Here is a 26,332-nt window from a genome sequence, read left to right as displayed (position 1 = left end):
CTGTTGTAGGATGCTATACAGTGCTTGCAGCCGTCAGCGCGCTGCTTCCCAGGGCACGTCATAGTGAGATGCCCCCAGCGCCCGTGCGGCAACCGGGGTGGGTTCAGCCCCTTTCCCAAAGCCCGCACGTGCCTGTACGTTTGGGTGCATGCAGCGTGAGCACCAATTTGGTGCCCGTGGCCCTCTTCTCACTGATCCTCCTGCCTGGCTCTGGCAGCGATTGCTTGCGTCTGCCGAGTGCCTCATAATAACAGCAGCAGAGCTACAGGCAGGCTGCACACCTGCTAGCAAAAAAGAGCGAGAACCAGCAGACTCGGACCGGGGGAGAGACGGACCGCCAGCCAGACGCAGGGACCTCGGTGGAGGTGCTCCCCCATCTCCTCCTCCCTGTCACTTCATTATATCTGGGGGCTTTAGCATCTCCCTTCCTCTTCCCCTTGCCCCCCCGAATTGTATCTGGATTTCGCCGTGGTGGGACGGCCAGACCCCGGGACCCGCATGCTGCAGATGGTGAGGACGCTGGCCCAGTTCACGATCGCATTGGAAGACATGCGAGAGATCGGGGACGGGGCCGACACTGCCGCCGGCGCCCCCTCCGGCATGGGGGGCGCGGCCGAGGAGGCACCGGAGAAAGGCATCGGCAGCCGGAGCAACCCCAACAGCGGCACTGCCGAGGTGACAAGGACTGGGGCGGGCGGAGGGGGCGCGTCGCGGTCGATGGAGGGGGCGCGTTGGGGAAAAGTCGCGGGCAGGGGCGTTAGGTGGGTTCTTGTTCCTCAGCGTGTCAGGGTACAGGCGTGTTGGACTGCTGTGGTATGCACACATGTGCCACGTGCGTGTCTGTGGGTCTGCATCACGCGGTGGGGCTGCGCGGCACATTGTCCTAGACATCCATCCGTGCAGCAGCTCAAGTCTCTCTGCCTCCTTGGCAGAGGTGTCATCCCCAGAGGTGCCCAAAGGAAGGCCACAGTCCTCTTGCAGTGTGGGTGGTTCCCAGGGGCCGTGCTTTGGTTGGGGGCCCTGCGGTGCCCGCCGGTGGGATTCGGGACTCTGCTGGAGTCGGCTCCCCCTGCTCCGGCCGGCGGAAGTAGAGAGGCTGCTTTGCAGACGGCTTGTTCTCCCCTGCCGGACGGGGAGGAAGGGTGCGATGAAGACGATGGCATGTGGGCCACAGCCTGTAAGAGGAAAGCCAGGTACCTCTGAGCTGGGCTGCTGGGGCCCCCATCCCGTGATGCCTCACCCCAGGCCGATCCAGCCCCCTCCGTGGAGAGCTGCTGGACTCCTTTCACGTGGGACGTGGGTGGCGCTGCATGGAAAGCAGGCGCTTGGGGCCGCGGTTGTTTGTGCCTCCGTCTCATTGCTGCTAACAACAGGGGCAAGATGGCAGTTCTCCCTGCTAATGTTGTCGATGCCAGGCGTGGGGCTAGCCAGCCGCCCTTCCTGGGGGTTGAGAAGGAGAAGGATCTGCTTTTGGGAGGTCCCAGGATCCTCTTTCCCTCCATAGTCAGCCCACATGCAGCTTCAGGAGCCAGAGGGGAGGTGCTGGGATCCAGGATAGAGGTCCTGGGGCCACGCTCGCTAAGGGCAGGGCCTCCGCAAGTCAAGGCACATGCCTCTGGCTGTGAAGCATGCATCTCCTGAGTCCTTCCTCCCATATATTAGCCCCCTAGCAGGATGCAGGCCCCCCATACTGCAAGCTAGCTTTGCAATTCTCTGTGGACATCCCCTAACATCCTGCTCAGCCCCAGGCAGGCACCGGGGTGTCAGCAATTCAGGACACACGTGTCCAGGCGACATCAGTGTGTGGGGTTGTGATGGGGCGGGCGGTTCGGGGGCTGTGGGAGCCTCTTTTCCAGCCCGGCTCTCTGTGCTCGGCCGCCCCGGATGCATCTTAGCTGTGCGCGAGCGCTCTTCCATGTTTTGCTGCTTTAACGATTTGGAGCATCGTTAACCCTTGCGGTCACAGAGCAGGGCACTGCACTGAAGGCCATCTGCATCCCTGAGACCGGTGTCCTCAAGGAGGTGGGGGGTGGACTGAGCCCGGGGTTAGGGTCATAGTGGTTCACAGAGGTGAGAGGGCATGAGCATGTGTGTGTGCATGCGTGTGTGTAACCCACAGTTGACTTCTTCCCCCATGTCTGCCACAGACTCCATGCACGACCTTGGGCAAGTCACTTTCCTAGTCCCCGTGCCTCAGTTTCTCCACCTGTCCAACCAGGACAATTTGGTGATGTCTGGGAGGACCATTGCCCCGGCATTGACAAATGCCCGTAAAAAGATCCCTGGAGCTGGCCCCACTGGGAGCCAGCAGGAGTGTCTCACTGGCAGCTGCCCGGTGCCCCTCGCTGGTGGCACATGGCACGTGGAGGTTTCACCTCGGCGCCCATTCGCTCTGCATAGGGGCCGTGCAGTCATGGGGGCTTGTCAGGTTTGCCGGGTGCACCCAGCAGGATAATACCGGGGACAGAGAGGAGGGCCTGAGCCCCATTCAGAGCAGGGGCCAGCATGGAGCCCGGGCCGGCCTCGGCCCCCGTGCGCACGTGGGCTCCTGAGGCAGCACCCAGCCCCATCGATCGCGTTTCCCCGTGACTCAACCAGCCACGAGCTGCTCTGCAGCTGCCCACCCTCTGGTTGCTATTCTTGGTGCCGTGGTAGCCCCCACAGCCGCCGAGGGGCCAGGCTCTCTGGTGGTGTAACGCTGCAGAGCTGCCTGGGCTGGCGTGTCCCCGCAGATGGGCTGGCTGGGCGTGGGGGGGGTAAGCAAGGGGGCCGGGCACAGAGGGCCACTGGCTCTTGCAGTGAGGCTGTGCTGTCTCAGTGGGCATGCGTGAGACTCGTCTCCTCTGGGAGGGGATATTCCCTTGCAGGAATCAGGCCCTGCAGTGCCAGGTGCTGTACAAATGCTGCACCCCAAATGGCTCCCGCCCCAGTCTGCTTGCCGGCAGCTCTCAGATGGCTGGTTCCCTCCCGGCGGGGACTGAGATGGGTCCCAGTGCTGAGAGAGGGCACAGCTCAGGCCTAGCAGCAGTCTGGGCGAGGGGGATGCCGGGGAAAGGGGCCAGGGCCTGCCACTCAGCAGCTCTGCGGCTGGTTTGGGGCAGGGAGAGAGCCTTTTGTCGGCACTGTCGGTGGACCTGAGGCTGTGAGGCCTCGCTGAGACTGCCTAGCAGCCTCATACCCACAGGGAACTGAGCCTCTGGCAGGCTAGGCGACGTCCCCAGGGTCCCACAGGAAGGCAGTGGCAGAGCTAGGAGTTGAACCTGAGAGTCCCCCAATCCTCTCCCTCTGCCAGCTGGGCAGCAAGGGTGCCTTTGAGCTGTCCAAAAGGACCAAGCAGGAGGATTTGGCCATGGGCCCTTCACTTCACAAGGTGTTGGAGAGCAAACCTGCACCATACTGCAGGCCTGCGGCCCTTAGTCAGTGCAGGGCATGTATGCGTGCAGGTGAGACTGCAGGGGGAGAGGACATGGGCAGCTATCCCCTGCCGTGGAGAGATGCTGACAGGCTGCCTGGGGCAGACGAGAGAGCCCTGCCACATCTGACCCACAGCCTCAGGGCAGAGGTGCCACACTAATTGCAACCTGGCATACTGCCCTGGAGTGGCACCAATGCACAGAGCCCCTCGGGCTAAGCTGGGTGCCCAGCAACGCCAGTCGCCCTGAGCTTTGGGATGGGGGCATTGGTCCCACTTAGGGAGCCTCAGACATGCTGGATTCATTGAATAGTAGAAAACAAGGGCTGGAAGAGACGTCAGGAGGTCGCATCTAGTCCAACCCCTGCTCAAAGCAGGACCAGCCCCAACTACATCATCCCAGCAAAGGCTTTGTTTAACCGGGTCTTCAAAACCTTTAAGGATGGAAATTGCACCACCTCTCTGGGTAGCCTTTTCCAGTGTTTTACTACCCTCCTTGGGAGAAAGTGCTTCCTAATATCCAACCTCAACTTCCCTTGCTGCAGCTTGAGCCCACTGCTCCTTGTCCTGTCATCTGCCCCCACTGAGACCAGTCCAGTTCCACCCTCTTTGCAACCCCCTGCAGGGACTTGAAGGCTGCTATAAAATCCTCTCGGTCTTTTCTTCTGCAGACTCAATAAGCCCGGTTCCCTCAGCCTTTCCTCATCAGCTGATACCCAGCTCCCAAACCATTTTGGTTGCCCTTTGCTGGACTCTCTCCAACTTGTCCACAAGTTGGATTGGCCTCTTGGCATGGCGGGGGGCTGGCAGGTCATGCTGGCTGAGGGTCTAATGTGACCACCAAGAAAACCAGGGTCCCAGGTCTGCTGTGAAGCTGTTCCCCCAGCAAGGGCCTCCTCTCCCTGCTGAGGCTTCGATGCTGTGGGCATGAAGAAGTTGGGGACTTGAGGGCCAGGCTCTGCTTGGTTTTGATTTGGGCAACACTCCTTCACGCCTTCACCTCCAAAGCCAGCTTTGCAGAGCACAGGGCCTTGCCCTTGGGCGATGCTCGTGACCCACCCTTTCTTCAGGGCACAGGGCCCATGTGCACGGACTGGCACATTCACAGTGTCATGCATGCACCATACGGCACTGATTTTCATGGCTGAACAGCACTCCCTCCAGCCAGCCCCCTGCCCCCGACCCCTGAGTCTCCATCCTCTTGGGGACGCTGGGCTTTGTTGTTCACCGCAAGCCCCCTCGTGCTCCCACCACGCCTCCCCCGTTCATCCAGCCTGGGTCCAGGTGACTTGCTGTGACCTCCTTGTTTACGTCCCGTGTTTTGGATTTGGGACTGATGCCCTGCCAGCTCCCCAGGCTGAAAGGTCTCCCTGTGGGGCTTCCTCTTGCTGTTTCTTTAAGTCATGGCACTGTGGACCGGTGTGGTGTGAGTACCTGAACCTGGCATCAGCAGACCTGAGCTGGCATGAGTCTAGCCTGAACAGGGAAGCTGCAGCAGTAGGGCTGTCAGCACTTGCTTCAGCCACTGGAGCAAGCGCCCTGAACCTGGGCATGCTGATACCCATGCTGCCACGCAGCTCCTGCCGTGGCCGGCTGGTCTCTGTTGGCCTGCAGATTTGGTACTGTGCAGGCACAGGAGGCATGGTCTCCCTGCCCTGCCCTGTCCTGGAAGGACCCCATCACACAGCAGGGAAGTGCTGAGTCTCCAGCTGCACCGCTCAGTGCTGGGGCACCAGCGTGTTAAATGTTGTAGCAGAGAGCTGTGGCCATGGGACAGCCGTGGCGTAGAGGCCGAAGGCTGGGCATGGGGAAAGTGATGTATTAAACCCTGTTCTGCCACTGACCTCCCAGGAAGTGACTCTGCCACTGTGCCTCAGTTTTCCCATCTGTGAAATGGGGCTAATTGCTTACGCTGAGCTCTGCAGAGGGAAAATGTTGTGTAACTGTGACGCAGGGTTCACACGATACCTGTCTCTGCTAGCAAGCGACCTATGACCCGCCTCTTAAGAAACTGGACTGAGGCCCAGCAAACTCATTCAGCTTGAATTCCCCAGCAGCCCTCAGACAGACATGAAGGCTGGTCGCCTCCTGACAGGGCCACAATCAAACGGAGCTGAAGGTGCCAGTTGGATCAGCTGTTCCCCTTCAGCTGCCTCCTGACGACTCTCTCATCCTGCCGTGCCCAAAACCAGGACACTGCTTATTGCATCGACCGCATCTCACTGTTTCCTTGTTCTTCCCCCGTCTGCCTGTATTCATCCAGGCCCTCCTGGCTGGGACTGTCGGCTGTGCGGGGCAGGGAGCATCTTCATCTGTGCTCATACAGCCCCTAGCGCAGCCTGTGACAATGCTGCGAAGAACAATAGCCGCATCCTGGAGCTTTCCTTCTCTGCCGCGCTTGCCTTTTGCCATGGGGCTTTGAAACCGTCTCTCACAGCTGCACAAAGGTGGAAGGGGATCTCTGAACGATCCAGCAGCATTATTAATTCATGGCTTCCCTGCTCAGCCCCGAGCTACAGCCAAGCACTTGTTTACCGCAGGCTGTTCAGAGCAAGGCAGGTGGGATGTGGTGGGGGCTGTGGATGCAGGAGCAATTCACCGCACGCCGGAAGGGGATGGGGCTTTACCCTGCCGCAGTCACTTGCCATGTGTATGCTCTTCCCCTAGGATAAACCATGGTAGTTTTAGCCCTTCCATTATAGGGGTAAGTTACCCCAGTTTGGTTTCCACTTACCCATGGGGGCAGCCAACGCATGGGAAAGCACCCCCCCCCCTTTTTACCCCGTGGTAAGTGGTTCGTGCGTCCATACTTGGAGTGTCGGAGGCTCGGGGGGAGAGAAGAGATGGGTTCGGTGTTAAAAGCCTGGCTCAAGCGTCACTTCGGATCCTGTCTCAGATGGCAGCCGGGGAACCGCTGTCTGTCACATTGCATCCCTTTGTTCCCATGGCGATGTAACCAGGGATGCATCAGGATTGCCAAGGGAGGCAGGAGAGTGCGTACGGGCTGAACGGTGCCAGCCAGGGGCTGTATTTGGGTGAGGGCTGTGTGTTGTGAGTGCCCTCCCACCCCCACCAGTGCAACCAGTATGACACAGCAGAGTTGGTTAGCGCTGTTCCACCCCAGAGGTGGCTGCATTTCAGAGGTGGGGATGGGGTACTTTCAGAGCCATCCAGGGGGGCTAGAATAGACCAGACACCCCCGACCCCAGAAGCAGACGGGGTTCTGTGCACTTATCTCTGCAGACAACGCTGGTGGGAGTGGAGCGTACTCCCCACTGTCGGGGCTGTTTTGGCTCACATCCTGAGCCGTGAGGATACCTGCTGCTTCCCCATCTACCTGGCAGACACGTGACGGCCCCTAACAGCATCCAGCTCTCTCAGCGTCCAGGACCAGGGGAGACAGAGCACCCCAAAGATGCCCAAGTTTGCCTCAGTGCTCCTGCTAGGGATCTGAGCCTGGGGACACTTCCCGGCGATGCTTGGCTTGGAGGAGTCAAAGTCACTTGGGCTCCTCCCAGCCAGTGCCTCCTTCCTGGTCTGGTCGATGGAGAGTTTGGAAGAGGTTGACCAGAAGGTCCCGGGACTTGGTGGGGCCACATCTCGGGTGTGCAGAAAACAAAAGGCTCTTGGGGAGGCAGTTGGGGGTTTCATGAAACCCTGTGCTCCAGGATTCAAGTTGATCTTTGTGTATTAAAGACGGAGGTGAGTCCTGATGGGTAGGGAGGATCACTCCCTACGTGCCAGATGTGGAGTGATCGCACCTTCCTCCGAAGCATCTGGTCCTGGCCTCTGTCAGAAACGGATCTTCCTGCGCCCCTCTCTGTCCCCGTCCTCCCTGATTACAGAGGGCTGGTGATCTCCAGTGCAAAGCAGGCCACCCCCAGTCAGCCTGGGGTCACGATGTCAGGCTCCTAAGGGCACGGTGCCAGGCCAGAAGATGCGTGGCACGGTTGGCAGGAGCGTAAACTGCAGCGAGAGAGATCAAAGTTGGATGTCAGGAGGAGCAGTCCAGCACCATCTCTCTGACACCAGAACAGGCCGGCGAGGGGGCAAGGCATGTGCTGGGATTTCTGCACTGCTTGCTCCTTTGCCAGCCCCTTGTGCCTCAAGGTGGGGACTGGCACGAGCGTGTCTCACACATGCTATCCAGGAGCAGAGGGAGACTGTATCTGTGTAGGCAACCCTGCTAGTGGGCATATAGCAGAGGGCTGGGGATATTGAGCTCTGTGGTTGCAGGCTAGGCTGGGCTTCCAGCCCTAGCGCTGAGCAGGGTGGGGTGGGAGCTGCTGGGGGAGGCAGTGGGTCTCCTCTGGGACACCTTCTTGCCTTGCTCCACTGAGCGGGCGGTTTGCTGGTGCCTGCTAACACCATAGAAAGGAGAAGAGACTGCCCCACTCTGCCCATTTGCTCCCACAGGAGGGGGCAGGTAACAGGTATACAGCTACCCTTGCTCCTGCATGCCCAGCCAGGTGCCAAGGGAGTGGTGCTCCCCCAGGTGATCTGTGCTCATACGCACACATGCAAGGGGAAGGTGCCTCTGCAGGATCTCAGCCCCCTGCTTAAATTAGGCACCAAGGGGCTCTTTTTCTCTCCCAGCCACATGCCACTCCATGCCGCAGAAAGCTGCCCACCGGAGAGCAGCTGCCTGGCTGAGTTACAGGGCTGGAACAGCACCTTCTAACATTAATCCTTTGATTAGCCCTTTGAATGCAATTCATCCACTAATTACAACCAATTAGCCCAATGGCAAGTGGCTGGATGAGCCTTTTATTTATAATTAAGGACAGGCTTGCACCTAGATAGTAACCCCACTCTGATGATGTGCGCAGTTGCAGTTGGGACTCTGGGCTGTGGTCTGCTGGGACCCTGGAGTGGGGGCAAAGGGTCTTTGTGCTGCTGCTTCTGGTGTCTCTGGTTTCACTGCAGCCTAGTGATGTTGGCTCTGCGGTCCCACGATGCTTCTCGCCAGCCATGTGCCAGCTTGGTGTTTGCCTTGTGTTTGTTGCACCTGGTCTGTTCTCCCCATGTAGTTGAGATGCTAGGTTCAAAGGAAAGTAGGGCTCACAAGGTCATCTAGTCCAGCCCCTGCTCAAGGCAGGACCATCCCTGATGATCCCCCAGATCTTGTACGCTCCTCGTGGCTGTGCACTGCTGCTCTGCACTGTCCAGGCCGGCTGGACCCAGCATTTCAGCACTTTGCTGAATGAGGGCTCTGAACTGCCCCTGCTGCGTTCCTCCCAAGAGGTGGCTGCATTGCTGTGGTGGGCATGGCCCAAGGGAGGGAAGGGCCTTGCAGCAGGCTCCAAAGAGCTGGGTTATTCCACCACCCTCCCTGTTGGAGCAGAGGGGACAGCAAGCCCAGCTGCTGGGCAGAGGAGGCTGGACTAGGTGCCTGGTCATGGAGCATGTAACACGGCTGTCTGTAAAGGCAGCGGTGGGGACTCTCTTACGCAGGGACCCCACCAGCCCTGTGTCCTCCAAGTACCTCCCAACCTGTCTGTGTGACCCCGGGTGAGGCTCCTGTCTTCTTGGGATGTCCGTTCCTCATCTCTAAGATGGGCATGAGGACGCTTTTTTCTGTGCCAAGGCAAGCTGGTTAGAGCAGACTATGCAGCGCTCAGCGTGGGACCTGATATCAAGGTGCTTCATTCACCCCTCCAGGTGCAGCCACTTCTGGGGTGAAACAGGACCCGGACTAAGGGAATTTCAGGGCACAGTTGATTCTTACCGTCACATTGCAGGGGCTTGGGACTCCTAATGCCTGCAGGGGCCTGCATGCTTAGGACAGCACCACGGCTGTAGAAGGACCCAGCCCATCCCTAAGGGCATCCTTGGAAGTCTCTCACCTAAACATGCTGGCTGCTGGGATGTGATGTGGAGCTGGCTCCCAGCCTGAGCTGCTGCTGGGGAGCCATCTCTGCACTTTAAGCGTCATGAGGCTCTTTCCCTCCTGACTTATTTTGTCTTAATGCATTTCCATTCCTTGGGCACCCAGCTCTGTGGATCTTGCCATGCCGTGCCTGCTCGCCCGCATGCTGCTGACATTGTTCTCCTTGCGTCACCGTGTTGATGCTTTAGGGTTTCACGAGCATGTGGGAAGCAGATTACACAAGAATATGAAAACTGCCGTTTACTGGGTCAGACCATAGGTCCATCTTGCACAGGCTCATGTGTCACACGGGTGCAGAGGGGATGCTGAAAGGGACAGTGACTTGGGTCTGACCAGGGTTTTTTCCACTGTTCCTCTCTCAACTTGCAGCCTCCAGCATTTAAGGTCCGGGCAGTTCTGCATTGGAGGCCGCATGCCATGCTCGATGCCCCTTTCCTCCAAGAATGTGTCCAGCCCCTTGGTGAATGTGGCTCAGCTCTCTGCTTCCACCGCATTTGGCAGCAGCGAGTCCTCACTTTAAAGACACGGCATGTGAAAAACTGCCTCCATTTGGTCACTTTAAAACTGACTGCTTACTCGTTCGATGTTTGGTGTCTGCTAGTTCTTGCAATGCGAGAGGCAGTCCATAATAAATCCCTATTTGTCTTTGCCGTTTAGTATTTTGTAAACCCTTCTCATGCCCCTTCCTCAAACATCTCTTTTCTAACCTGAACAGGCCTGGAGCTCTTTGGTCTCTCCTCGCATGCACATACCACTTCTGGTTCTCGGGAGCTTTCTCCGACTTCTCCGTAAAACCCACGCGAGCCCACTTGTGTCACGAGAGCTGCAGGGATGCACCTGAGATCAGACAGAGGCTCTGCACGCTGCCCAGCGCACCCTGTATCGTCCCACCCCACCATCGCATCCTGTTGGAAACCTGCTCGCCAGTCTCGGTTGTTTGTCCTCATCGTGCCTACGGCAGCAGGGCCCCTGTGCCTCCGCAGACGTTGCTAGGCACTGCTGTAGGATGAACAGCAAATAGCTCTGGCTTCCCAGTGCCAGCCATAGCACGGGGCTCCTCTCAGCTGGCGTGCATTGTCACGGATCTTGATTTTCGTAGGAGCATCAGTCTGGTAAGGGCCTCTGAGGCCATCAAGTCCAGTCCCCTGCGTTCGCAGGAAGCCCTGAACCAAGGATCTCCCCAGATCCCTGCATCCAACCCTTGCGCACAGCTGCAAGGAATAAAATCAGAGAGACCAAGAACAGCCTAAATCAGACCAGCAGTAAAAGCAAGGGAGAGGAGGCACTGCCAGGGCCCTGTCATTGCCGCAACAGCAGTTCATATATGCTGATCTGCAGGAAAGGACCGTGCCCTGTGTTACAGGGGATTGAGGAAACCCACTGCCAGTCCTGGCCAGTCTGACCTAGGGGAAATTTCTTCCTGGCCCAGATTTGATGACTGAGCAGATGGGCGAGACCCGGGCTCTTTGGAGCTGTGGACCCAGCTGTGATCCAGTGGACCCAGCATGAATGTGGTGCGACTCCTGAGTTGTTAGCAGAGGTTTGCAGGAGTGAAACCCAAGAGAAGATGAGCCGCAAGTCCAGGCCGCTGTGCATCAGTTTCTCGCCATGCAATGATAAATGAGGAGAGCAAGAACAAAGCAAGTTGCTGGAAGGGACGTTAGTGAGAAACCAGGAACCCCTGTGTTGGACCCAGGTCTCTTCCAGATGGATCCCTTTCTTTCTGTCTTAGCAGCCCCGGCTTGGAAAGGTCCTCACGGGTCATCTAGTGCAACCCTCTGCACAGAAGCAGGAGTTATTGCAGACAGATCCCTATCTAGGGCTTCTTCCCAAAACCCTCCAGCAAAAGAGGGTCACCACCTCCCTGGGGAGCTTCTTCCTCTGTCCCCCTGTTCTTGATGTGAAAAGGCTTTTTCTGATCAAAGTTGGGTTTGGTGGACCTTAAGATCACGCTTCCAGCCAGAAACCAGGATGCTCAGGGAAGGGGGAGAGACAACTGGTGCCTCAGGTGGCTCAGCAGTGCTGATTCCTGTCTTCTCACATCTACAAATGACCGAGAGTCACAGTAGGTTGAAAGTGCAGTGGGTGATAGCAGGAAATAACGCCAGGGTGCCTGTCCCTATCGTTGGTGCTTATGTGTGGTGAGGTACCTTGCCCGGGTGTGTCACTGTGTCGGCTCGCGATCAGCACTGCTTATTAGGCGGCGATCGAGCTGGTGGCCTGTGTCGTGCTAGAGAGGATGCTCCAGATCTGACAGTCCTGCTTCAAGAAGCAGTGGAGAGATAAGGAGAGGCCAGGTGGGAGGGTGGATGCAAGCAGGACCTTGGGAGAGAGCAGTGTGGGCAGGCCGTGTGAATGAGCTGGTCTCTGAAGAGGCAGCTGATGGAGAAAAGCTTGACTCGTAATAGCGCTTTTAGATAGCGCTTCCCAGGCTGTGTCATTGGCCCATTTTACAGGTGGGAAGACTTGAGGCACAGAGCAGCAAAGGAGTTTGCCAGGGTCACCCTGCAACTGAGTTGGGATTTGAATCCAGACCTCCTGAATCCCAGCCCAGCGCTTTGTCTGCTACGATGCGCTGCCTCCTTTACAAGAGGGGCAGACGACTTGTACGGTGGGCACTGGGGATGAGAAGGCAGCAAGACAAGTGCTCTCAAAGGAGGGCTGCAGGTGGAGCGAGGGGCTCGTGCCTGCAGGAGGGGCCAGGTGGAGGGTGCAGAGGACAGTAGACTCCGGGTGGAAAGCGGCAGAGGGATTTTGGGGGTGCCCCGGCATGCTCACCGCTGCTGGGCAGCACAGTAAGCCTCCGTGTCGGATAAATCCATATGGGAGAGAGTGGGAAGCTGGGAGTCAGGCTGGTCTGAAGGCATTGGCAGCCTGGCCCCGGAGGAAGGATGGCAGACAGGGCTTGGGACAGCAGATGCCTGCTCAGTCGAGGAGTAGCCTGCCTTGCCTCAGTTTCCTGCTTGTTTTCACCGAACGCTGGGCAGAGTCCCACAGAGCCGAACCTGGGGGGCACGCGGGCAGTGGGGCTCCCTGCAGACCTGGGAAGGGGCAGAGAGGGCAGGTGGGAGAGAGAGAGGACAAGGTGCAAGCTGGCACCTGATTTTCAGAGGTGCTGGGCCTTGGCTCCAGCTGGCGTGGTGGGTGCTCAGGGCCCGTGTGCTTAGCTGCAAAGAGCTCTGGAGGTGGGACTGGGGAAGCTGCCCTGCTCAGAGACACACGGCGCTTGCTTTGAATACTCCACCTACGTCGCAGGAAAACCAGTGCTGCCGTCATCTCAGAGCCGCCTTCTCACTGCTCTTCCCCAGCCCTTTTTCCACGGGCCCCCAGCGGTCATACCCTATCCCTCCCGCTGGCGCTGGCTCGGGTGGTGTCAGTGCCAGCACCTCTGGCCTTGATGTCGGTGTCCACGTGGCTGGGGGTGCAAGGGGCTGAGCATTGTTGTACAACAGGGATGTCTCCCCTGGCTTCTGCTATCAGCACCAAACTTTGCGCACGTGGCAGACTTTGTTCCTGCCGCCCTGGGAGGAGGGTCCGGCTTGGTCTCAGCTCAGCCCTGCTCCTGCCGTTCAGTTTGTGCCGTGTAGGCGCCCCCAGGCCAGTGCTGGCGTATGCTCTGCGCTCTGGGTTTGGATGATCAGAGAAACTCGGAGCAAAACTCAAGCCAGGCCCCTGCTGCAGGGGAGGCTTTGGTTTGGGGTCCCTTGGATTCACACCTGGAGTCTCGGCACAGGCCTCTCTCAGCGCTATTTCTCCCACTGCTTTTTTCCAGCTACCTCTTGTGTCTGACTGCTTTCCCCTTGCTCGTGTTTCGTTCTGGGGAGAGCAGGAATATAATGCGATCTGTGCTGTGGGCGTCTCAGCTGCAGGCTCCCATCTGCACTCTCAGCTCCATGCCAGGGTGCTCAGTTGGGTCAAAGGTCCATATGGGCTGGCACTGGTGTGGCTGGCATCATGTCTGGCCACGGTGACTGAATGAGCAGGTCCCCATTTACAGCTGGTCCGTCTGGGTCTGCAGCGCAGTCACCTGGACGTCTCTCTGAAAGCTCTTGCGAAGGACGTCGCTTTGGGCGAATGCATCTTTGGTTGCAGCTGCAGCGGGACTTCATCACACGGTGCGGGCGTGTCAGGATGCTTGCATGCGGGTTGTTTGCTGTCAGAGGTCTGGTCCATTGAATGCTGTGGAAAGGTCCCAGTTGACCGCAGTGGGCTGTGGGTCAGGCCTGCGGCCCCCGTTGCTAGCAGTCAAGCTGTCGAGTAGTTTAATAAGCTCTTGATTCTCTTTCATCAGAAGTCACTTCAGAGCTGGTCACCACCCCTAGCTGCTTGTGGGTCCCTGCAGTGAGGCCCTGGTCTTTGAACGGTTGGCTTCAGACGTGGTCCCCCACCAGCGCAGACTCTCCGGGTGTTGCGTGGCTGGCCAGACTGTGGCTTGGACAGCCAGCACTGAGCAGCTGGCCTTTACACAGCTACAATTAAATCCTCCCTCCCATCCCCTGCGTGGAAACCTGTGCCCAGAATTTACCACGAGCAAGCTGGTGTTTCATGAGTAATGAGCATGCCGTGCTGGAAATGTCAATCCATGTACCAGTGATGCAAAACTCCTTCATGTCCTCCAGACACCCCTGGCCTAAATCTCACCCCTTCTTATCTGCCTCAGCCTCTAAATGTCCTTGAGGAATTATTTAACACCTCCTGTCCTGTCTCAGTGTAATTGGACAGGGTAGTAAATGTGCATGTATGACTACAGGACAGACTGAGTGTGGCATAGGCCTTCTACTGCTAGACCGAAGCCTTACCTGGAGTACTGGGCCCAGTTCAGGGCACCTGCTTTAACAAATGTAAGACCAATAAGAGATTTTGAAAATCAGACCTATGGGAAAAGGGTGAAGGAACTGGGTTGATGTAGTTTGGAAAAGAGAAGATCAAGGGCAGGATGTGCTAGGAGTCTTCCAGGGTGTTCGAGTGCGTTGTCGGTGATGCCGGATGGTTGTTCTCTTGGTCTACCCAGAGCAGGACTGTAAGTCACTGCTTAATTGATCGCAAAGAAGGTCTTGGGTAGAGATCAGGAAGCTCTTTGTAGCTCTAGGGATGATGAATCTTCAAAACAGGACTGAAATTCTTGCCTTCGGGGGCTGGCTGTGCACATGTGTTAAGAACAGATCCCAGAGACCTCTCAGGGAGGGTCTAGGTGCCCACGGTCCTACCCTGGAGCAGGGGGTGGACAATGTGGCACTTGGGTTTCCCGTTCCTAATGGGAGCATTGGCACTTGGGTTTCCCATTCCTAATCAGGCCACATTCACCGGCAAGCAGGGAGGAAGGTAAAGCCAGCAGCAGACAGGGCTTTCCTGGGGCAGCCAGGACCCATAGTAAAAAAGAGAAAGGTGGAGGGAGATCTGTTGGGTTTCCATGCGAGAGAACAGCTCACGCCAGTTGATGGCATCCCTCTAAGTTAGCAGTCCCCAAATGTTTTCTGTTCAGGAACCTGCTGATAGTGGGGTAATTTTGTGTGGCCCCCGCCCCACGCTCCATCATGCTGCTTGTGTGCTTACAATTTACGGCACCTCTGCTGCTTTGTGGTACCGGTGTTTGTGTCTGCAGCGAGCGGTGAACCCGGGCCCTGTACCCTGAATGAAACAGGGCTAATTAGCTTGGTATTGGCAGAGTGACAGCCACTGAAATGTGGTAATGCCTGACCCCTGTTAATCGCTTATGACCCCACTCATAATTGCTGTGACCACAGCTGGGGTTGGGACCCCTGGTTTGGACATGTCCTGGTTTGAGGTCACCCATGGCCATGGCACAGCTTCTTAACATCTCTCCTTTCCTTTTCCACAGGATATGAGGAAACATGTCACCATGACCCTCCTGGACACGGAGCAGTCCTACGTGGAATCCCTCCGCACCCTGATGCAGGTAACGTGGTGCCTATGTGCATGAGAGACGTACTCTGGTGTGGGAGTGGGGATCGGTTGTGTGGCACACCGAGATCACTCCCATGCCCTCACCTTGTCCCACGTGTGATGTCAAGGACAGGGCACAGGAGCCAGGCTAAAAACACAGCTCTCAGCAAGAGATGATGGATGTCCATCATCTGGCTCGCAGAGCTGCACATGGACATACACATACATGGCTCAGAAGCCGGGGTGGGGAGAACAGCAGGGCTGTTTGCCTTTGGTAATGCCTGTGATTTCTCATCTCCCTGAAAAAAGCTTGCTGGGCTTTCACTATACTAAATATTGCCTGGTGCAGTGGGCTTCCATTATTGTGAAGACTGGGCCACATTCTGCCTTTGGTTGTAGCCAATGTTGTCATCATGGCAGCACAACTGCAATTGAAAATAAAGTCCGTAGTTGTCACGAGCGGTCACGGTCCCAGAGGCTGTGTTGACCACTTGGGTAGCAATGACCAGCCCCAGCAAGGTAGGGACCTTGCCTGGGGCTGCATATGCGGTGAGGAGCCAGCGGAAGAAGCACTACACTGCACCTTGTACCGACCAGCATCCCCTCTGTCTTGTCTGGGTTTAGCCTTAGTTGGGCAACCTTCCCCCAGGCCCCCCATTTCAGAGGAGCATTGAGAAAGCAGGAGATGGTGCTGCGTGCGATGGCTGGAAAGGAGAAACAGAGTGGATGGGAACTAGAGTCAGTCCTAACAAACCTCTGGGCTTGTCTGGAGAAGAGTAGACTAAGCCACCTGCAATCATTTCCAGTTATCATGGTAGGGGGTTGGGCTCAGGGAGGCAGAGTAGTGTGCATGAAGCAGGAGGAATATGCACGTGCCTTCCTGGCTGATGGAGGCCGTCCGTCAGGACAGTGAGTGCAGCTTTTGACCATAACTTGGTCTGAGGCCCAATTAGTGGGTACTGGCTGCAGGTGGATGGCACTGGAGACTTCTCTTCTGATACCACCACGAATACCTTGCTCATCACTAATGTCACTTGATACCTGATCGTATCATAGAGGAAAAACTATCTGACTGGGAGGGTGGCTGAGCATTGGAAGAGGCTACTTAGAGAATTTGTGGAGTCTTCATCCCTGGAAATTTTCAAGGGCAGGTTAGACAGATGCTTGGCTGCAATGGTTTGGTCAGGTATACAGGGAGAACATGGTTGAGGTGTCTTCCTACAGCTTCAGAGGTGTGAACTTAAGCCTTGCTTTGGACTTGCACCAAACAATGACCCAGGTGTAAATAGGTATCTGGTCATTTGGGCTGGGGAGTCAGAATCACAGCACAGGGCCAGCAGGACCCTTGGGCAGTTATCTAGTTCAGCCTCCTGCTCCAGGAAGGATCAGCTGTGTTTAAACCATCCCAGGCACGTGTCTGTCAACCAGTGCTTAAAAGCTCCCAAGGATGGAGGTTGCACAACCTGTCCAGCTAATCTTTTCCAATGCTTAAACCACCCTCACAGTGTGATTCCTGTTTTCCTTGCTAAATTTCCAGCCCTACTTCTCTATGGTTCCCTTGCTGCAATGTAAGACCATTGCTCCTGGTCTATCCCCTGCAGCCACAGAGAATCCTCTTTTATTTCAAGTAGTTGACAATGCTATCAAAGGCAGACAGATATACTTGCTCTGTTGTGTGGTAGAGAACTTGGTGTGCCTCAGCTAAGCTAGCCCCAAGGGTTGTTATGTTAAAAAGGGCCTTTGGCCTCAATACTTGGATGGATTATATGCATTAGCCACTTCTGCATGCTAGCTGGAGTTGTTGGCACTGACAGGGACTCCATGACTTCTTCAAGCTGGTGACCTCCCCTAGGCTCTGGATGCTTTGAATAATTTGCAGCTTGAGAGCAGCTTGAAGGCTTATTGATCTTGCATTCGTTTCTCAGCTGTTGCACCTGTTGCTTGGGTCAGAGCCAAGCAGAGGTAGCTCTCAGAGGGCTCTTGACTGCTGAGTTCATTCAGAAATCCCATGCAGCAGCTGGGCCCAGGAGCAAATACCTGGACTGAGGTGGCTAATGGAGATCAGCATTCCAGCTTGTCACGTCATCTTTGGCAGGGCCGCTCCAATTCATGCCCTGTAGAAAGAAACACCAGCTTACCTAGTCTGATTTAGCTGCAGGTATGAAGAGCTGGAACCGGTAGCCCCACAGCCCGTAGACCCCCTTGCAGCAAGAGGGGTCCCGAGTCTTTGGTCAGAGCAGGATACAGGCTACACCTAACGCTGCCTTATGTGGCAGAGCTTCAGCTGGGGTCAGGCCCAAATCATTATCCAGCCCTGCCTGTACCCCAGCTGCCATTCTGGGGGCCGGGTAAACCTCACACAGGACACAGCCGCCTTCTCCAGGATGCCGGCAGGCCCCTTGCTTCAGAGAGTACACAACAGGGACAGTCCTGGACTGTTGCACTCCTCCGTCGTGGCAGTGAATGCAAAGAGAAACTCCAGTGACTGCCGGAAGTGTCTAAGCAGACTTACAAGGGCGACAAAAATGGGGGGCTGTTCCCTTTGGGACTTTCCATGGGGGATGCAGGGTGCCTGAATGCTTGGGTTTGGGGAGGGGGGGATCAGGCATCAGCATTCACAGGCCTCAGCTCTAATAAAGTAGTTGGCCAGTGCCGTACACACAGTAGGACAGTCCCAGCCTTGATGAGCTCTGACTGCGGCTAGGACGCATCAGGGGGTGTAGATCTGCGGGTGCTGAGACTGGCTTGTGGGAGGCCCATCATCCCCTGAGCAAGCCACATAGGGCTGGGATCTTATGGGAGTTAGGCACCTAAAAAGTCTCATACTGATGAGGATAGGAGCCATGCTGCACCTCACCAGGATGCTGTGGGGACACATGCATGAGAAAGCCATGTGCTTACCTTTGGCATGTGGGATGGGAGACCCTCCAGTCACATAAGCCAGCTGTGTGCACGGCTCCCCACCCTTTGCGCTGCCTGCCCCAGGCAGACTCCAGTCGGATGAATACATGGGCAGATCTGCTCCCCTGTCCCAGCTGAGGGGGCCTGAAATGTACTGGGAGAGCTTGGCTCCCACGCAGCCATACTGACACCCAAGGGGTGGGCAGGCACCTGAGGCTGCTCCCTGGAGGGCTGTTCTTTGTTTAGGAGATGCTGGATTTTAGTAGATGGAAAATCTGCTCTAAAAGGCAGTGGGAACCCTGTGTTTTTCAGCAATGGCCATGGCTCTGCTCAGCGCAGGAGCCGGGAGGAAAATCCCTTGGCTGGGGAGGTTGGACACTGAACGTGAGCCACTGGGAGGGATGGTTGATACACCACAGCTCACCCCGGAGCTCACCCAGGGAGTCTCGGGAGGTTGCCAAGAGAAGCTGTTTTTACCCGGGTGATTAGCTGGCCCCTCAGTCCAGTCACCGCTGCTGTAAATCATCAAATGTTGGCAAGGTGCTTCGGGTGGTCTGCAAGCTAGGTAGCAGGGCTCAGGCAGCTGGATCGAGGGGAAGCATTTATTTCTCATACTGCCAGGGCAGCCCAGTGGGAGTGTCCACACTGACCATACGCCAGCCAGGCACCTTCCTCCAGCTTTCAGCACTGTACCATAGAAATCATAGAGAAGTTGGGCTGGAAGGGACCTCCAGAGTTCATCTAGTCCAACCCCCTGCCTGAGGCAGGATCGCCCCATCCCAACCAGCCCGTACAGATGCATTGTCTAGCCTCTTAGTAAAACCACTGTCAAGCCTGATGCAAGACAAGACATCACAGCCGAACCTGCCACAGGTTCAGCAGGGGCACCACAGCAGCCAGAGGTTGTTAACACATGTTCAAGAGATCCCAGGCAGAGGCACAATGAGCAAGGCAAACTCCTCCCCAGTCTGTACCAGTCTGACCACAGGGTAAAAGTCCTTCCAAATCCCAAATGTGACACCCGTCTGGCTCCAATTCCCTCATCAGCTGCTGGTTCTTGGGCTGAGCGGCACACCGAGCACCCCCTTACACCCCCTTTCTGTTCATCCAGCACCTTGAAATCATTCACCTCTGACCCCTGCCTGGGAGCCATGGGGTGCTACTGTAATATAAGCAGTAGTCAAGGGGGCAGTGGAGGAGGGCTGTTCTCTAACATCCCACCACACCTGTCCCACCCCCTTGTGCCCTGCAGCCTCCTTGGCAGCTGAAATGGGGAGCTCACAACCTCTCCTTAAGGTCCCTTCTAGCCCCAAGATTTTCGGGGATCAGTCAGTGAAAACAAAAGCCCCGACCCCCATTGCAGTTCACAGCAGCTGTTGTGAGCAGCATGCAAGGCAGCCGACACCCAGCATTATCCATTCACCCAAAGGAGAGCTGGCACCTTTTCCCCCTGGATCTCAGACTGTGTCACCGACCTGTGTTAACAGAGACTCCCAGGATCTCTGGAAGGAGGGCTGGGGAGCCTTGTGCCAGTGGACCGTGGCAGGGTTAGGTGGCTTGCCCAAGGGAAGATGGCAAAGCAGTCTCAGAGCCAGGGACCAAGTACAGGACTGCAGGCTGCTCTGACCATGAGACCACACTCTCCCGCCATGTATTAGCTCCATCCAGGGACGGTGCCAAATGTGAACAGGAAGAGGGGGTTATTTGGGCAATGAAAGGGGAGTTTGTTTAGGGCTCAAAACCCAGAGGGAACATGTGGACCCTTGTATACACCACGGTTCACCCCAGAAGGACTTAAAACAACCTATTTCTAAACAGCTAAACCGAGGGAGAAGGAGTAGGATTGCCATGGGAACTGCTTCCCGGTGCGTTCAGTGGTGTACACGGCCTTAGGAGCCTTACTGCAGTCCTAAGCTTTGAAATGAGCCTTGTGCGAGTCTCATCCCCTTCCACTCCTCTCTGCTGTAGGCAGAAGGCTAGGTAGATGGGCACCTTGTAGACTAGCTAAATCAGAGATAAATATAGCCTAAGATTTCATGAGCTCAAGCTCACTTCATTAGATGCTGTAAAAGGCCATGCATAGTGCAGTGTATAAAATGGAGAGAGTGATTTGAATATGAAAGGCAAGAAGGGAGGGAGGTAGGGCAGAGAGGGAGAAATGCTGGGAGAGGCAAGCGAACAAGCAATAGGGACAACAGTGTCACAAAAACTAATCCAGGTAACGGGATAAGAATCCATAGTCCCTGTTTAGACCATGCTGGATACAGTCCAGTCTGAGGATGATTTCTCGTGCCTCAGTTTCCCATTCAAGTTGATTTATAAAGTTTTGTTGCCTAAGAACAGCCGCTCCAGCAATGGAAAGCCCAGGGAGACCGAAGTGTTGTGCCGCAGCCCTGAGTCTTTCTGCAGCTGATGTTGGAGCCGTGTTCATTCATTCTTCATAGTTTCATAGTTTCTAGGGTCGGGAGGGACCTGAGTAGATCATCTAGTCCGACCCCCTGCCATGGCAGGAAAGAGTACTGGGGTCAAACGACCCCAGCAAGGTGTTCATCTAACCTCCTCTTAAAGACCCCCAGCATAGGAGGCAGCACCACTTCTCTTCTTAGCCCTGTCTGTACAATAGAGACAGCGAAGGGGCACTGTGTCAGCAGGTGATGGCATATATGAAGTTGGCAGAGGTGCAGGTGAATGCAGTTCGGATGTTATCATTCACAGTATTTGGTCCAGTGATGATGCAGTCTGTGTTGATGAGGGGGGCACAGCTGGCACCTGTGTTTATTGTAACACTTGGTGCCTTGGTGAGAATGGGAATTAGGTAGCCTGTTGCTTGAGCAATGCTGTTGGGAGTCGGGAGTCTGTCTGTAAGCCAGGACAGGTTTGTCCACCAGGGCTACCTTGAGCTGGTCATCATTTTCCAGGACGGGTTGGAGGTCATTAATGATGTGTCGGAGTTCAAGCTGGAGCTGAAGGTGACAACCTGAGGGATTGTGTTGTCCTTGTCTTGGGGTTGGTACTGTAGTAGGTCAGAGAAAGGTCTGAATCTGGCTCTGTTGATCTGAGTGGCTGCAGCGTTGGGATTGTATTGTAGCTGTAGGGATCCCTGCTCTCAATCCAGGTGTGCATCCCAGTGGGTGGGATCAGAGCAGAGAGAGCTGTAATGTAGAGCTTGGCTGTAGGCGCTGGATCTAATGGTGTGCTTAGGATGAGAGTTGTTGGAGCAAAGGTAGCTGCTGCCATCAGTTGATTTCCAATACAATGTGGTGGCGATGTGACCATTCACGGTAGTGTCTAGGAACTCTGTTTGATGGAGGGGTGGAAGTTGTTAAAGTCTTGGTGAAATTTCTCGAGATTCCTCCCCATGTGTCCAAACCATGAAAGTCTCATCATTAGACCATAGGTCTATCAGGGGGATGAGGGGGCAGCTGCACAGAAAACGGACTTCAAGGTCTGTCCTAAATATGTTGACATATTAGTGTTGGGACTCCCTTGAACTGTCACCACGACATTCATCTTTGGGGAAATGTGATCCTGGGTGAGGCCAGCTGGCCTGCCCGACCACAAAAGGTCATCTTCCTTCCACCGAAGGAGGATGAAGGGCGGGTTGGAGCGGGCAGCAGGAAACGGCTTCCCAAAATAAAACCGTTAGCATCCTGGCTCAGATTGCTGTTATGAGCCCTGATGGCTTGTAATGCTGAAGAACTCCCAAACCTTTTAATCCCAAGATCAGCTCTACGGTGAATTTCAGCAAAAGGGGAGAGGGGGAAAAAAAACCCATACTTCTTGGGTTTTGAGTTCCCTGTATCAGAGCTTGGGATAGAACCAGTGTCCCAGCCCTGGCTTAACCCACAAGAGTGCCCTGGTGAATCCCAGCCGCAGCGAAGGTTTGCAGTGCTGTGTTTCCACAGTGTCACTGCAGCCAGCAAGGGCCCAGGGCTTGCCTGCTGCAGGGTTTTGGAGTCATAGGAACCCAGCTCTGCCCTCACATGCACTAGGGATGGTGACACAGTGATTCTTAGCCGGGGTGCCATGAGATCCTTTTAAAGACGCTGAGGGTTGTCCCACTATATTAGCACTGTTGGGTGTGCAAACACATGATTCCCACGTTAAAAGCCAGAGATTGCAAACAGGAATCCATAAGATCAAACCCATTTCTGCCCTACTATGTGCTATCTCAGCTCTTTGCAAGGGAAGAATTGCTTTAATATTTCTCTCCACAGTCAAGAAACAAGTGACAGCAAAGAAGAGGCTTTTTACAAGCGGGGCCTCAAGTCTAAGGCAGGGTGCCCGGTGTCTAAAAGGGCTGCAAACTACTTCTCAAGGAGTGTCACTCTCCTGTCCCCAAAAGGCCAAAATACTGGGTATAACAAGTGGGCATCCCAGGGCCTGTCGAGTTGTTGGCCCACCCACTTGTTTCAGGGCTGGCCACCTGCCTACCTTGGCTGCCACGCCTTGGATGATACTAATTGGAAGATGTTAATCAGGCGGGAGGCTGCCCATTTACTTTCCCTGATGCCATGGGCCTATATGCATGACTCTGACCTACCCTATACTGTGTCCCATGCCTTGCAGATGGCATCCATGGCCTAACACCTGGTCTATGATCCAGTGCCCCCACACTAGGGTTCTCATTCCCATACCCTCACACCAGGACCCTGACTCCATTGCCTCATGTCGGGACTCTCAATCCCTGTGTCCTCGCACTGTACTCTCAATCACCCAACTCGAGGCTCCCAGCTCCTCCCTTTTCCACAGGCTCCCTACCCAGCTTAGGACCCTCTCCCCTCATGCCCCTACACTGGGGTGTCATCCCTTGCCCAACACGGGGCCTCAATCTCCTTGCCCCTAAAACCTCACACTCAGCTCCTTCTTGGGGCTCAGAATCCCACCTCGCCTGGAGCCTTACACCCAGCTCCCTTTATATGCCTCAGGCCTTGCTGTGGACCTGGGCCGTCTCAGGCCCCTTCACCACCTGGACCCCTCCTCAGGCTCCACATAGTAAACCTGGGCCCTTGCTTTGTTTCTGGGGTGTGCTCCCCTAGCCATCCTCCCCCCCCCACCATGGGGTAACCCACAAGGCAGCAGGGGCTAAGGCTTTCTGGCACCCCATACTCGCCCTTTATTAGGGAGACACAGATGTGACATTTCCTGGAAGCTGCCCTGCCAGAAGCAGCCCCACCACACCATCCTACCCCAGCAGGGTGTAGTTTTAGGTCATGCCCCAGGACCAGGAGCCTCCACCTTCCCCATAGCTCCTGCCCTGTACCTGCAAGATGTTATGAGCAGCAGCTTCAGCCAAGTGATGCTTTCTCGGGCTGCTAGCAGCATACTGCTGGGTTCACTACACAGCTGGGCCCTGTTCCCAATCAGGCAGTTGTGCCTTGTTGGGAGTGCAGCCACCTGCGGGCTGCTCTGCTGCTTGCCCATGCCCCTTTGAGTAACAGAACATAACTTGTACTCTGTTACACTGGGGTAGAGCCACAGGGCATAGTCCTCTTCTGGGAGTACTGATATGGGAAGTCCTTCTGCCCACCTCCTGCTGGGCACCTGCACTAATCCTGCCTTATGATTTAGACCCCGGCTCCCAGCCAGCTCCCTGCAGCCCAGCTGGGTAGAAGGGAGGGAGGGGGCACTGCTGCAGCCTGCTATCCTCTGGCAATCCCTGGATGCTGGAAGCCCTAACAGGCAGCCCTGCCCTGGTGGATTGGCTAGCTGGGGAATGTCAGGGGGGCCACATCTATGTGCCACCCGATGGGCTGCAAGGGGCCTCTAATCCTCTGCTTTTAGCACCGAGTCTGTCTACCCCTGTCCCAGTTGTGTGACACTAGCAAGTCAATGGCTTTGGGGAGCTGGTAAAGTTTAGAGCAGCCTCAAAGCTGTTCTACCCACTGCTCCAAGTAGTGTAAAATCTGGACTCAGGGAAGCTCAGCTGGCTCCCCACACCCTTCCCCCTATCCTAAATGATGAATGCTTTAGCGATCAAAGTGATCAGTGAGGCTATTGGAGCCGGAGTTTTGATCATTGCAATGGATGATACTGCTGCCCCATGAACAGGGCATCCCCACTGCCCCTGAAACACAGCCACAATGCCAGTGAGCTGCCAGATTGGTTTCCAGCGTGGCTTTGTTACACACCAGTTTGCACCCAGAACGCCCCACTTGCAAACTGGAGATGGCACCCCGGGCTTGCCACCTTGGGAAGCCATAATTAAGCAGGGCTTCTAGGCAGACCTGATGGAGAAGTGCAACAGGGCTGTGATCCTCCTTTCTGCAAAGGAACCAGGTGCATCATCCTTTCGAAGGCCAAGTGGTGATAAGAGTCCAGAGCCCTGTAACCTACAGCATGGCATTCCCGGAAATGGGTTTGCCTTGTTCATCGGTGCAGATGGCAGAGAGACCCACCCCTGGTAGAGGTGGGGCTGCAACAGACAAACCGGCCTCGGAGATTTGTACCCACAAAGTGAATTCAAATGTCCCCAGCTCCAGAGCTGTAGATCGCAGCTTTCGGGTGGGTGGGCACAAGGGGAATGGAGAGCAGTGGGATCAGCGCCTGAGAATGACCTTGGGCAAGTTGCTCAGCCTGTCAGTGCTGCCTTCCATCACTTGGGCTTGGGGTTTATTTAGACTGGAAGCTCCCAGGGCAGAGATTGTCTCCTGCTGTGAGTCTGTGCAGCACTTAGTGCCTCATAACCGCATGGCAGGACGCATAGCATTCGCTCTCCAGTCCCAACAGAAAAGAAAGTTGCTGTCATGCCCCTTTACTGCAGCCTGCAAGTCTGCATGATGCAGTGGTTCTCCATGGGCAGGAAATGCAATGCCTCTCGGCCTTTTTTTAGACTCATGAACCCCCTCATGAGACTCCAGCCGCCCTTCAGAAAATGCCAGCTCTTTGCTTTCACTCATTTGTTGACTACGGAAATAGAATAGAGCGATTCTTCTGTTGCAAACAACTGCAATAGCCCACAGCAGGTCAGAATGGTTTAGTCACAGTGGATTCCTAGTTGAAATCTCCGGGTTTATCTTGTGAAACGTGTGTAGGTGTTTGTACACCTAGCAGTGCTAATATTATGCAGCACCCTGTAGCTCCCTTAAAAGGATTTCCTGTTGCCCCAGTTGAGAATCACTAGCATAATAGATTGTGTTCATCATCAGCAATCCCTCACCGTCAAGGATGATTGCCTTCCATGATTATATGAATCTGAAGAGGGCTGATGAGACTGATCTGGAGGCGACAGACTGTTGCAGCTCAGGCACATGTTTCTGTGCGAGGTGGGTGGTTCTTGGTTCGATGCACGACACGCTGTTTCTGCCGCTCCCATTTTTCCATCTCCTGTTGTTGTCATAAGGTTTCAAAGTACTGACATAGTTGCTGCAAGGATAGCTTGTGTTAACCTTTTGGGGTTTGAAGAGGAAGGAGGGCACTGCTTTTAGTCCCGGGAAGGATGGTGAAACCTACAGAAAACTAGCTGACATAATGAAATAATCCTGTGAATAGGACATGGCCCAACTGGGGGTATGTGGGAACAACTTCTCAAAAACTGCAGTAGATAGTCCCCTCTACACATTACATTTACACTACAATTAACACATTAATCGCAGCATAAATAGCGAGGGTACATGCACCCAATGTAAGATGACATAAAATGGCAAACCAGCCATAAAAATGTTCTATGTAATACAGAGCATATAATGTAGAACACTTTTATGGCTGGTTTGTATGGCTCATTAAATAAATTGAATGTGTAGCCAATGTTCCCTCTAAGGTTTAGCGATCCATGAGCAATCCTGGCTGGGAGTGCACGGGTATCTCAGTGTGCCCAACCCTCCCCCCTCCTGCAGCAGCCTGTGGCCAAGTTGGGGTGGAGGGCGAGCGGCCGGATGCGAATCCGGCAGTGGTGGCAGGGGGAGTATTGGTGCCCCCTTGCTACAGCACTGGGCATCCCCCCACCCCAGGCCCCCTACTGCCGCACCCTCTCCCCCCATCAGTACACCTTTGTGTGCTGCGGCGTTAAAAAGTTATTGCACAGCATGATCTTTTATTGTGCGCAGCTTAGAGGGATGCTGCTGATACCCCCTAAGCTGTGGAGCTGAAGTCTAGATGCGACTGTGGCTGACCTTGGTTTGGTGGGGGACCTGGGTCTGCACCCCAGGCCAGAACCCTGGGGCTTGGGGCCCCTGGCAGAGTCCAGCTGCTGACTGGGAAAGGGGGTGGGGGGGTGATGACCCCCT

At 55.5% G+C, this 26,332-nt stretch overlaps 1 protein-coding gene across 1 annotated transcript in view; it reads left to right on the top strand.

Moving 5' to 3' along the window:
- The window catches only part of ARHGEF17 (Rho guanine nucleotide exchange factor 17), a 225,820-nt gene that overhangs the window by 128,299 nt on the left and 71,189 nt on the right, over positions 1 to 26,332 (top strand). Inside the window, exon 2 of the mRNA XM_019505928.1 lies at positions 15,142 to 15,219. Coding sequence (XP_019361473.1) covers positions 15,142 to 15,219 — 78 coding nt within the window. The remainder of the gene's footprint in view (positions 1 to 15,141; positions 15,220 to 26,332) is intronic.

The sequence above is a fragment of the Gavialis gangeticus genome, unplaced genomic scaffold, assembly GCF_001723915.1.
Source record: "Gavialis gangeticus isolate Ggan-Ray unplaced genomic scaffold, GavGan_comp1, whole genome shotgun sequence".
Taxonomy (NCBI): Eukaryota; Metazoa; Chordata; order Crocodylia; family Gavialidae; genus Gavialis; species Gavialis gangeticus.
Note: the sequence above shows the minus strand (reverse complement) of the source record. Positions and strands in the feature narration are given on the sequence as shown.